The 13,293-nt window shown below is 36.2% G+C and overlaps 1 protein-coding gene across 2 annotated transcripts; it reads left to right on the top strand.

Annotated features, from left to right (window-relative positions):
• Positions 1-1,766: 1,766 nt before the first annotated feature.
• Positions 1,767-9,592, top strand: LOC117318320. 2 transcript variants are annotated; one of them, XM_033873320.1, is made up of 6 exons: positions 1,767-1,857; positions 4,984-5,065; positions 5,429-5,700; positions 6,469-6,549; positions 7,305-7,552; positions 8,141-9,592. In XM_033873320.1, the coding sequence occupies exons 3-6, from the start codon at positions 5,437-5,439 to the stop codon at positions 8,370-8,372; spliced, it is 825 nt and encodes a 274-aa protein (XP_033729211.1). In that variant the 5' UTR covers positions 1,767-1,857; positions 4,984-5,065; positions 5,429-5,436; the 3' UTR covers positions 8,373-9,592. The 2 variants fall into 2 exon arrangements, with proteins under 2 accessions (XP_033729211.1, XP_033729213.1); XM_033873322.1 differs by lacking the exon at positions 1,767-1,857 and having other exon boundaries at positions 4,845-5,065.
• The last annotated feature ends 3,701 nt before the right edge of the window (positions 9,593-13,293 follow it).

Below are 13,293 nucleotides of genomic sequence, written 5' to 3'. Positions count from 1 at the left end.
CTGTAGGCCGGTGGTTTTTCTCCGGGTACTCCGGCTTTCCTCCACCTCCCAACCTGGCCCGTCTTTAGATGACCCTGGCTGTTAATAGGACGTTAAACAAAAACAAACCAAACCAAACTACCGCCAATCAGAAGCTTAATTGCATACTTGTTTGCCATCTCAAACCAATGACGTATGTAATTTTGCCACAACATACAGGGGATGATACTTGTTTCGTTACATTTGTATCACAGGGGCTTGGCACGATTTTCCAAATGATGGTCCATATATATATGTATTATAGTGTCCACTATAATACATATATATATGGACCATCATTTGGAAAATCGTGCCAAGCCACTGTGATTTGTATACATTTAAAGTGATAGTACCAAAACGATTAGTGGATATCACCATAGTGAATTGGTTATATCACTAACTTAGTTGAAAGTATCACGTAATAATTTTTGTGATCACGCCACAAGGATATTGATTAGTGATATCAATATCACGATTAAGTAGTATCACTATCACCTCACTTAAAAAAACGCTGAAAAAAAATATTATGGTATGGTGACATCATCATTTTTGTGATGATATCGTGTTAAATGATATTGTCATGTATTTAGGGGCCATTTAACTGTTTATTCTGTATATAATTTGTTATGCATTTTATTAGCCTTGGCTCGTGGACAGAGTTAAAGAGGTATTTGGGCAGCTAAGTAGCCATAGATAATTGTTTTGGTTCGGAAGCTGTAGATTAGAGTGACCGTGTGAAATCTTGTGTGGAGAAGTCTAGTCTGTGACATCACTTGTTAGGGAGGCCGTATGAGCTGACCTGTAGGTCAATCTAAAGTTATCCTTATCAGCAGCCTCGTTTTAGGTACCAGAATTCTGACAAAGGGGAGCACATTTAGACTAGGGATTTCGGAGAGAGCGGTCAGTTGTTAGTTAGTCAGTAGCCAGCGGTCAGTAGTAAGCAGTTCGTAGGACTAGTGAGTTGGAGATCAGACAGTAAAGAGGTCTGGAGGTTAGGGTTTTATAGTAGAGAATAGAAGTGAGCAGATTCGAGGAGATCTGAGAGTTGAGAATATATTCCAGAGATTGGATAGTTATAGTAGTCTTAGAGTAGCTTGTGGTAGATAGTGTGAATAATAGTGTGTAGTTTTAGTAGTTGGAGTTAACAACTGAGTAGATGTACAGGTAGTAATAGAGAACGATTGGAGACTAGTGTGGAATGCCTTGATATTGATTGATGAATTTATTATATGATTTATGATGTAAATAAAGTGTAAATATAATCTTACATAACTTTTGTTCAATTAATTTTGAACTGGTGGCAGCGGTAAAGACAAACGGCGAGATACAGAAACGTAATACTGGTACCAGTGGAGGAATGGTTAGAGTTTACAAAACTTGTAACACTGGTGGCAGCGGTGGGATTTAAAGTTGACAAAACTTGTAACACTGGTGGCCGCGGTGGGATTTAGAGTTGACAAAACTTGTAACAATATCTTCTTCCTCCCCTTCTTCAGTGGTGCACAGGGGCGCTAGTAAGAGTACAAACAGGGTGTTTTTAGTAGTATCACTTAAATGGAATAAAAAATAAAGCTACATTTGGTACTGGTTTCTGTTCCTACCGTTGATAAAAATGAGCAGTAGAGGTAAGGTTTATCTGTAACCCAGCGTATTGACCAATTCAGAGGCTGGCGATGGTGATAACTACGTTGAACAAAGTGTACGAACGTGTGCGAATGTGTCCAGAGGGGAAATCCCCCCGATATCCCAAGTCTAAAAATAGTAATAGGTCATTGCATTGAATGAAAATCGGGGCGTGTTGATGATTAATCGATTGACGAGATGACTCTCCTTGGGCATGTAAGTACCATTCTTATACACCAGTTGTAAACAAACCTTTAATAATGGTATATATGTGTTATATACATGTATATGCTATATATACCAAAACGGAAGCAGAAGATAAAAATTCGGTTTTTCCATACAATTCTGGAAAAACGTTTAATGATATGAGGAAAAGGGAATTTTGGATACATTGTATAGATACATTTAATCGTAAGCATTGGGTATTTCCGGGTGTATATCTATCCGAGGTCGCTGTTTAAGAGATTATGTAATAGTAAAATAAACAAACCAGCCGTCCTCGTATGAACCTGTCTAGTGTTGTGACAACAGGATCACCCGAAGAAAACAATAGTCCAACAGCGAATAGATATATCATTGAGTGACTAACTACTTTGATAACGATAATTAAGTAAAGCGAAAATGTATAACATGCCGTTATATACCGAGTGTGGTGTTTATATTTCACCTGACGTAGTCTCGTGCCCTAGTTGTCGATATTATATGTATGTTGTAATACACCAGGTATATTTACCACTGAGATTAGGTGAATTGACGGCCATTACGTATACCTGTGGTAGCTACTAGGAAGATCTGTACACGTCGGTGTTGGTAACTTCAGTTGTTATAAATGCAAATAGAACTAACAATAAATACAAATAGAATAATATTTTAAAGTCTATAATTCGTTACTTTATATTAAGGTTCAAATGACTGTATTCCTTAGAAGCTAAATAACATTCCATATATCCCGATACATTACAGGTACTGAAGCGATCATACCAAGTTTCAAACCAGTTTCAAATTGCTTTTATTATTTATTATTGAAAGTTATGCACTGAAACGAAAACGAAACTACATATAAACTGGCGGTTCGCCTTTTCTCACTGTGCATGTTGAATGCATATTATCAAGTCGAATTTAAAATTAGATTTCTATTTTCTAAAATAAAAAGGCCCAAGGCGATTGGTGATGAGTGTTTTTTTTTTAGCTGTTGAGGTAAATGGATCACATCCATGTCAAACATGCGACTAAAAAAAGACTGTCTTTCTTCCTGGTTTAGCCCTATCCTTCGCACTGCCTTATTACTACGAAATATTTGTTTGAAAATAATGTAGGATTAAAGCCTTTCGTTGAGGACGATGTATGAATGAATGTTGTTAATAATTAGGACATTTCAGTAGTGATTTAAATTTCCTCGATGTCTGCGATCTTCCAGCGGAGGCGTAAGGCACAAAACCTACGTATCGACCAGTCTAGACCCGCGCGGAGAATCCTGAATAAGCACACTGATAAGGCCATGCGTTCCGCAAGAGAATGCGTCTTCTACTTCGTCGACGTTTCAACAAGCATCGATCACGACTTCAAAAAAAAAACATAAATAAAAAACAAAAAGAAAAAAAAATTAATTGAAAAATTCCACAAGATGATAAATGTATAACAGAATACTGATACATAAATACATATGAACAAGAAACCTGCAAAAAGTTTTACAAATCGCATATCAGTTTTTGGGGATTACAATAACAACTTGATGCAATGACAAATTTTGTCCACGGTAATTTTCTTCCGTGAAAATGAATGGCCTCGAAATAATAATTTCGAAATTGAGAACATTTTGGAGACACTAGGTTAGTCCTAAATTAAAAACTGACGATTTACTGAATCCGAAAAGGCGGAATAGTTTGAAATAGTAGATGTGATTGTTACTTAGCAACATGAGTCAGTGGCGTAGGAAGCGGGGGGCAGGGGGGGTGGGGGGCAATTGCCCCCCCCCCCCCCCCCCCCCCCCCCCCCCCCAGACACACACACACACACACACATTTTACAGTGGGGGGGGAGATATGTTGCCCCCCCCCCCCCCCCCACAGACACACACACACACACACACACACATTTTACAGTGGGGGGGGGGGGGGGGCAACATATCCCCCCCCCCCCCTTTTTGACATCCAACATCTAAAAAAGGGGGAAAAACAAAAAAAATAACGAATTTTGATATTTATGTCGATAAATATAAATATATGTTAATGTTCGACCTCTAAATGTTTCGTGAAGGCAACGATAAAAACTTTATCTTGTACATCCGGAACATTCCGACTTTTATACTAGTATATCAATCCTCAGACCTGTGTGTCGGTTGTCTGCACTAGCCTGGTAAGTCAATATTTAGACTATATCTTAATACGAAATTTTGCTTAACTTCATCAAATAGATTCGATAAGTTGATGATAATTTGTGAAGTTGATTGATTTCAGAATGACAACAAGACAGAAACACAACATGGACAAGAATGCGCGGTTTTAACGTGAATAGAGTAATACTAATTACCGACAGGTACGAATGAGGAAATAGCGTATAACATGAAACAGCACTGGCATCTGTTGTTGACAAATTAGCAGCATACAGGGTTCGCTTTAGATACACATTCTATCAAAATTGAAAAGTTAAAAACCTATCAAGTATTAAGGAAAAATAATAAGTTTTTAAAGTGAATACCTATTCTAGGTAAATTTTCCCTTTTTTCGGAGGAGGAATTTTTTTTATAGCCTTAAAAATGGGGAAAAAAAATCGGCGCTCGCCTTATTTCTAAATTATTGGGCCTCCCTTTCGAAAATCCGGGATCCGCGCCTGATCCCGAATGATTGCAAATTTGCTATATTCATTTTCCTACCAGGGCGCTGCCCTGAACCCGATGGGCGGCCCCCAAACCCTCAAAAAAAATAAAAAATAAATCGGCTCGCGCCTAGGGCGCTCGCATTACAGTGGACCCCCACCCGCTTTCGAAAATCCTGGATCCGGGCCTGGCGTAAATAACTTATTTTTTACTACATAAACTATCATGGGGATGTTAAAATGATAATTATTTGCTAATTTTGCGGAGATGGCATACAATTTGTTTAGTGCGTAAAATTTAAGGTTAAAAAAAATATTGCCCCCCCCCCCCCCCCCCCCCCCCCCCCCCCCCCCCCCCACACACACACACACACACACACACACACTTTTTGACTATACTACGCCACTGTGAGTTTGTTTTATTAAATATAATAAGTTAATATAATATGAAATGTTGTTATAAAATCCTTTAACACAATGTTTCATTTGTTTTATCCCATTTTAAGTAACATTATGTAAGCATTATAGGTTGAAAAGCAGGAATGCTGCCATCTGTAAATGGAGAAATGAGGAAATTAAGATAATCACGTTTTTCATACGGCATATTGAGGTAAGCGGCTGATTCAAAGTATTTCAAAGTAATTAACTTAATATTCTAAATGGTATATGTCATTCTTAAATGTGTACTGTTTATTTGTTTCTTTACTTATTTATGCATTATATAAGGAATTACATTTGTTAACATTATTCTATGCCTACAAATGAATTTTCGACATAAACATCTATATTATAATGTTATTATCCACAGTACTTCCATTGTGTATTTTGATTTTGTATCAACAAGCCAATTTAGTGTTATAAATAAATCGGCAATATATTGTCAAATGGCGCCCCTTTGAAATGGTACCTTTAAGAAAAACCAGGTTTTTTATGAAAAAATGGAAACATAAAATGTACTTACTTTCTATTTCAGAAATCAAAATGAGTTCTAAACAATCAGACGTCGGCTTGATATTTGACCTCGAGAGAGCACAAACGGAATTAAGTATGCTATTGAAAGAAAATGTCATCGGGGTCAGAATGGAGTCGGGATATAATCCAGAGGAGTCATCCAACATGGTATTGTCACTGATTATTATAAGTCATGTTTCTGGGAGGGTCTTGGTCTTCGACGTCCTCAGGAATCCAACTATACTTCAAACTAAGAGCTTCAAGACTCTCCTGGAAAGCGAAAGACCAATAAAGGTATGTATCGAATAAGATTATTGTCATATTAGCATGTGTTATTTGTTAGTAAAGACAGAGGAAAACAAAAGTATTATCGAATAAATTAACACTAGTCCTCTCAAGATTTTCTGTTAAAAAGTATTTGTTTAAGAATTGAACTATTATCAGATACTAGTATACAGTCAAAATAAAATATTTCGCTGACAGGTAATAAGACTACCGCCAAATTCTACTTATAGTTTTATTCATTTATTAGTATAGACAAGAGGCATTTTAATTTCCCCGCTTAACAAAACATAAACGTCAGTAAGTTCAGGTCTAACAACAGCCAGAATTTACAGAAGAAACAGTACAGCGTATCTTGCCATCATTAACAACAGACACACAAAATAGTTTGAGCACAAACTCAGCTTTAATATTTCGATACAAAAGTGTCGCAAAATGATTAACAATGATTTTTTGTACAGTTTTCTCCATGTATATTTTTTGTACAGGGGAGTAACAGTCATGATTATCTATCAAATACGTTTAATGCTTCATGTTTACAAGTGTTTAAACAATGAACATTAAGAGTGAATATTAAAAACCACTAACTTACTAAATAACGTGCTTCAGCTGACCTCTAAATAAGCAAAATGAATAACTATGAACAAAGTTATTTATGCTTTTATTATACGATAAATGTTATGCAAATAGAAATATTACTGTTTAAGGTATACATAAAGGAAGATCCAATTATTCTGATATAACAAACTTTTTTTTTTGTTCATGCGTGTTTCACAATAGGTGATGTTCCACCCAGAAAATGAGTGCAAGTTACTTTGGCGTTCCAACAGAATTCTTCTTCATGGTGTTTTCGACCCACAAGTAAATACAGTCGCCACCGTTTGAATATTCCATTAACGTTTAGTTTGTGTAGTCCTTTTCTCGTTACATTTTTATTCTTTATCGATATGGGTGTCCCAGTTTGGTCACTATTAGACTGATTGGTTCTGAAGTAATAATTAAAAAAAGAAACAGAATATAAAATCTAAAGCACCGTCATTCTAACAACAAGCCGATAGAACGTAGGCAAAATATTGACAAAAGACACACGCGTTAGAGATCCTTGTTAATGTATCATCAGAATAATTCCGGGTGTTCTGAAAGCGTAGCGTTTAGTGCTTCATATGCTGACAAACAGGTTTGTCTGTTTTATATGCTATATTTCTGCCATAGACTACTAGGTAACTCTGAATGAGATTACGAAGTCGATTATTACACTTTCCGTTGTTACATCACCCAGCATCTCATCTATCGAAACCATCGGTTGTATTCTACCCCGAAAATCGTAGTGCTGAGAACAAATAACTGAATATAAAATCGATATACAAAACATAATAAGTTGAGGAAGCAGAGATACTACTGTGAATAAATGGAAAATGTTCAAGAGGGGAACTGAAATCGTCACGATTCTCTTGTAGCGTAGTGACAAGTGAATTTATATTTTTTTTTTGGGGGGGGGGGGGGGGGGGGGGGGGGGGAGGGGGGATTAAGTTATTACATAGTACAAGTAACAATTTTAAACATTTTGATTTTTGCTACCAAAATGGATACTTACGCTGTTTTATTCTCTCCGACAGACGTTATATATGGTAAAAGAAGCCATACAAAAGAAGTTACCGACAAGAAAACTGGGTAACCAAAGGAAGACCCTTACCGAAATGTGTCACCTCTACCACGTCGAATGCCGTTATGACAAAAAGTTGGTGAAGAAAATGTTCACAGAAAACCCGTCTCTATTTATGGAACGATCAGACATGGGTGGTTTGATGGGTATTCTCGAAGAATCTGCAAAATGCCTCATACCTCTTTACGAAAAAATGAAAGGGTACGTTTTGTGATCAGAAATGTATTATCAGCAGTTCATTAATTGCTTCTTTATTTCATATTCATTATGGGAAATGCTTTATCATACTAAATGAAAAAAGAAACATGGTCAAAATTGTACAATATGTAGGTACTTGATGCTTTATGTAACTTTAATCAAGCAAAATTGTAAGCATATCAACCAAATGCAATGACTTAGGAAGTAGTTTCTGTGCGGCTATATAGAAAAGTGGACGAATTAACCGTGAAAATCATGAATAGCTAGAAAACCTCCTCTCCCCACCCCCACCTGAAAGTATGATAGTACAATTGAAAGTCTGATATGCTTGCAACTGTATATTTGCTTACGTGACAGCCTGTTGACCGGTGGTTATGTTAATTTATTTGGGGGACTATCTTGCTGTATTCCTACGCTGACCGAATTACTGCATATTGCAGTAAACATTGAAATCTCATGCAAAAGTACTACAATTTGATTTAAGAAACTTAGAGTGTAAATAAATTATCTAAAATTATGGTGATTATTTTCTGGAATGGAAATAGCTACAAAAATCAATTGATAATGAGAAAATATAATATCATATTCCAGAGAATTAGATATAGCAGTTGTCAAAGAGAAATACTCTCAGATGTTGGAGGAATGTCTGTGTGCTGGTCTGCAGGGTCCGGATAAAAGACAATTCGAAAGACAAAAATTAGAACGGAACTATTTGGAAACGAAAGAGTTTCGAAAGGAACACGGAAATACAGCTCTTTCGAAAGGGGACAAATACCTTCTGAGACGAAGCCGCCGCCATTCTTACTGGGAGCTGTGTCACTAACTGTAATATACAATGTACATACATGTACACGTCTTAACACTGCATGATTTTTAAATCGTAGCCTAATATGAACTGTTGATAGTTATGCTCGTGTAGATAGTTGTATAAAAATCATGCACAGGATAGAACAACGACTATCACCTCACCGACACCAGATGAGGTAGTCACCAACTACTACAAGGATACACCGTCTCAAAATGACCGTAGCTGTTCATGGGGCGATAAACCCAGCTTACAAAAACAAACACACGAACCTATTTAATTACTGAGTGACATCCGGCAGCATTATACATTCTAGACATAATTTACTCAATCCGATTATGTAATCAGAGAGTTCCGATAAACCTAACGAAGAGACTTACAAACCAACCAACCAACCTATAGCGATAGCATCGAGGGAATTACTGTATAGTTGGTAATTTTCGTCGGATTTTGTTTTCTATAATCGCAGTCATTATACTTAGCGCGAAAATAAATACTCAGCGAATATCTATAGATAAAAGCAAATATATAGAGGGAACAATGAACAATTTATGTAGTTTTTTTTATTATCGAGAATTGATATACATATATGAATATAAATGAATATATTGTTTCGTCAAATATCACATGATATGGTAGACTAGATATAATGATATGCGTATATACATTTTACTTTATACATTATACAGGAACAGTGAAGTAGCTTCAACAGCAAGGACAACGATTGTTAAGTTTTTTTAGTATTTTCTTTTTTTTTAATTATTTTTCAGAAAACGGAATATTACAGATAAATCGAATTACTGTAACGTGATTTGGTCTTTATTTTCTTTTTTGTTTGTATTTTTTGCATGTTTTATATATCTGACGCGACGAAAGCGCTAACGGAGAGTTTTTTTTTTTTTATTTTACTTATATATATATATTTACGTTGAGAGGACTTCTTTTTAAAAAATCCCTGATCATACAATATGTTTGATGATTTAATCTATTGTGTATAATATTGTTTTAAAAATGACTTCATTCTTTCGCTTATTTCAATCTCTTTTACACACAGTCCAAGGGAGACAACCCCAGAGCAATACAGATATATCAGTTCAATCAATTTAAATAATTTGCCCACTTAAAATATTGTATTGCCATTATAAGGAGAGAGAGCCCAGATTTATCAACTTTTAATTACTGTTTGTTCCATGGTTTATATGTGGGACAACAAGGAATAAAACCAATTTGATAACCTTGTAAACAGAAAGTTTTATCATTACATAAGCTCGTGTTGTGGATTACAATCTTGCTTAATTTACAAACGTGGGTACTTTATATAAAAATCCCTACAACGGAGTTCACAACACTGTACACTGAAGTTCACAACATTGTACACTGGAGTTCTCAACATTGTACACTGGAGTTCACAACATTGTACAACTGAGTTCACAACATTGTACAACGGAGTTAACAACATTGTACAACTGAGTTCACAACATTGTACACTGGAGTTCTCAACATTGTACACTGGAGTTCTCAACAATATATACTGAAAATCACAGAATGTAAGATGGAGTTGACAAAATTGTACACGGGATGTCACAAAATTGTACAACGGAGTTCACAACATTGTGCACCGGAGTTCATAATATTGTGCACGAGAGTTCACATTGTACACCGAAGTTCACAGCATTGTACAACGGTGTTCACATCATTGTACAACGGAGTTTACAACATTGTACACCGAAATTCACAGCATTGTACAATGGAGTTTACAACATTGGACAATTGAGTTCGCAACATTGTACACTGGAGTTCACAACATTGTGAACTGGAGCTCACTTCAGTGTATATTGGTGTTCAATCTCTGGAGTTCTCTGTACTGAACTTAGCAACCTTACTTGTGCAGATCTGATTAAAACCATATCTTGATCTGTTCCATCGTCCCGTAAGCAAGGGGGCAGAGATGGATGGATGGGGTACGGAGGAAGATTAGGGTGTGTATGTTAGTTGTAGTGTGTATGTAGAATGGCGCTTTTTGATTTAAACATATTTTATTGTATCTTATTATATACAAGGGAATTGGACACACGTTATCAAACTTATATTAAGCCCTTTCCCTACATAATTTTACAACATACATTCATTTATACAAGATGGTACACAGGGGCTTGGCACGATTTTCCAAATGATAGTCCATATATATATGTATATAGTATCTACATATATATATAGACTATCATTTGGAAAATCGTGCCAAGCCCCTGTGAGATGGTATATGTATTTAGCAGGAGCAGGATTAAACTGTTTTTGTTTAAAATTCGAATTAGCAAGATATCAAATTTTATTTTCTTACGTTCGGCAGAAATTCGACTATTCTACATAATGGCACGTAGGGGCCGTGGTGGCCGGGTGGTTAAGGTGTCCCGACACTTTATCACTAACCCTCCACCTCTGGGTTGCGAGTTCGAAATCCGAGTTGGGCAGTTGCAAGGTACTGATCGTAGGCCGTGGTTGTTTCCGGGTAGTCTGGCTTTCCTCCACCTCCAAAACCTGACACTTCCTTAAATGACCATGGCTGTTAATAGGACGTTACACAAAATACTACCCCCCCCCCCCCCCCCCCCCCCCCCAAAAAAATGGCACGTATGCGCACTGAAGCATGACAGACAAAATCTGTGGGAAAATGGATGCGTGCGTACATAATCCATAAATTTCTGCATTGTCTTAGTTCAACATTAAGTTGATTAGAAGTATTACAGACATATATACAAGTCCGTGGAAGAATCAAGCAAAAGGTCGCACATAGCCATGTAGGAGATAATCTCAACCATTGTTAAACATTCTATAGCGTCACTTTCTGTGGTCTGTACCGATTCCTCGTTCCCGTTCTATAGAGTGTATACGGTGGCCGAAGATCCTTGAAATCTGGGGATATTTTTGCCGCATGCCTAAAGCTAGGGTCACCTCACTTTCATTTTCAAAAGCTATCAAAATTAATTTCAAGATCTTTATTTATTGGTGCCTATACGACCGAATCCGGTAGGCTGTTCCATGTGTATTTGAGGAGGTCCAGTCTTTTCCGGAATTTTTTCTGTAGTTTTTGTGGGATAGACACAACGTTTGACGATGTCAATTAAATTTACAGCAAAAACTGCATGACACAAATTGTATACTGAATTGCTCAAACCTGGTAATATCAAGCAACTTTGAACACGATAGCCCGAACGACCGAAAATATAGCATTTTATAAATGAAGTGTAAAATCATATTTCGATCACCGTTTTCGTTAATGGTTTTTAATGTGTACAAATGGATGACCATAGTCTAGACACTACATCCACTACACCAGATAAATTAGGCTTGGTTTAAACAGTATTTTATTTTGTAAACAGCAAAGTTGTACACATTACATGAATGTAAGGATTCGAAAACAAGCCTAAAGCTTATATTAATTCGTCTCCTTATAAAAGAAATAGCAAAATATATACAGGCGACGGTAAGTCAAAAGAGCATCGATATGGTAAGTTTAGTACAAAGTTTAAACCAGAAAAATTAGGTAATAATGAAAATCATAATTCAAAATCTTAATCCATGTCCCAACTGTGTCAGTACCAGTATGTACATGATACATGTTGGCGCGTATTCTATTTAATACATTATTATGATAAACATGTTATATATATATTATATTTAGAGATGTGATGCCATTGAAAGACAGATAAAGCTCCAAGAATCACCCGATCGAGCTCTTGATATACGATATCAATTTGAGAAGCGTCTGCTTTCTAGAATAAAACGTTGAACAGTAAGGAATATATCTTCATTTTGATCTGGAAGAAGAGTACTGTCCCCACAGAGAGCAGACTTTAAGTTAACATTATAAGGGAGGGTATCTATTGTTTCTCTTCTAATACGAGTATATTGGGGACAATGAAAGAGGAAATGTTCAGGAGATTCTACTTCACCGCAGTGACTAAGAGGATTATCAGTAATATTTTTGAGAAAGAGGTTTTGTGAGAGACTGCTACAGCCAAGTCGTAATCTGCTATGGTATATCTGACCCAATCTACTTCCACTGTTGTAATATTTTGGAACTTGCACCTTATTTCTAAACAGATATGATTTAAAATGTGGGACCGTTAGGTTTTGTACATGTTCAGGCAATGCATTCCATTCGCGAATGACACAAGGAAGAAATGAGTTGAAATATGTTGCAGTTCTACAGAGGATTGTAGGTATATTTCTAGCGTGTCTTGTCTGATAGCAATGGTCAGTAAGACGAGGAATAAGGTTCGATAAATAAGAAGGGCTTAGGCTATGATACATTTTATGAAATAATATCAGTCTATGGTGTCTACGTCTTGTCTCAAGTGTATCCCAACCTACGTCTCGTAAAAGTTTGTCAGTGTTAACTAGACGTGTCGAGCCAGTGATGATTCTTGCGGCTTCAATATTGATATTTTCTAATAAATTTGAAAGGTTTTGTGGGATGTTAGACCAAACCACGTCCCCGTATTCAATTAAGGGTCTTATAAAGGATATAAATATTTTTTCTAGAGAAGATCTATCTAATAAAAATTTTAGTTTTCTCATAATTCCAAGTTTTGACTGTGATTTATTAATTATTGTATCAACGTGTTCATCCCATCTTCCATCATTACTAAAATTTAAACCTAGGTGCTTGTGGTGTTCAACTTCAGAAATAGGGGTAATTAGCATATATAGAGTTGGATGAAAAGGTTTGTAAAGTTTTTTGGAAATAATCAATGATTCAGTTTTAATAGGATTAAATGTAACAAGCCAAGAAGAAGCCCAGTTAGAAATTTTTGTTATGTCAGAAGAGAGAAGTTCAGAGTCGGCGATGGGATTATCTAGACTACTACAATGGAAAGTGTTGTGTCATCTGCAAAAAGACGAATATCGCAAGTAATTTCATTAACAATATCATTAATGA

This window comes from Pecten maximus, unplaced genomic scaffold, assembly GCF_902652985.1.
Source record: "Pecten maximus unplaced genomic scaffold, xPecMax1.1, whole genome shotgun sequence".
Taxonomy (NCBI): Eukaryota; Metazoa; Mollusca; class Bivalvia; order Pectinida; family Pectinidae; genus Pecten; species Pecten maximus.
This window is presented reverse-complemented; position numbering and strand designations above follow the sequence as displayed.

What these genes read in the sequence shown, in the direction of transcription:
- LOC117318320 (XM_033873320.1), top strand. Translation starts at nt 5,437, where the DNA reads ATGAGTTCTAAACAATCAGACGTCGGCTTGATATTTGACCTCGAGAGA. An exon ending in AAAGCGAAAGACCAATAAAG is followed by an intron (nt 5,701 to 6,468) that starts GTATGTATCGAA and finishes GTTTCACAATAG; the next exon opens with GTGATGTTCCACCCAGAAAA. An exon ending in ATGGTGTTTTCGACCCACAA is followed by an intron (nt 6,550 to 7,304) that starts GTAAATACAGTC and finishes TCTCTCCGACAG; the next exon opens with ACGTTATATATGGTAAAAGA.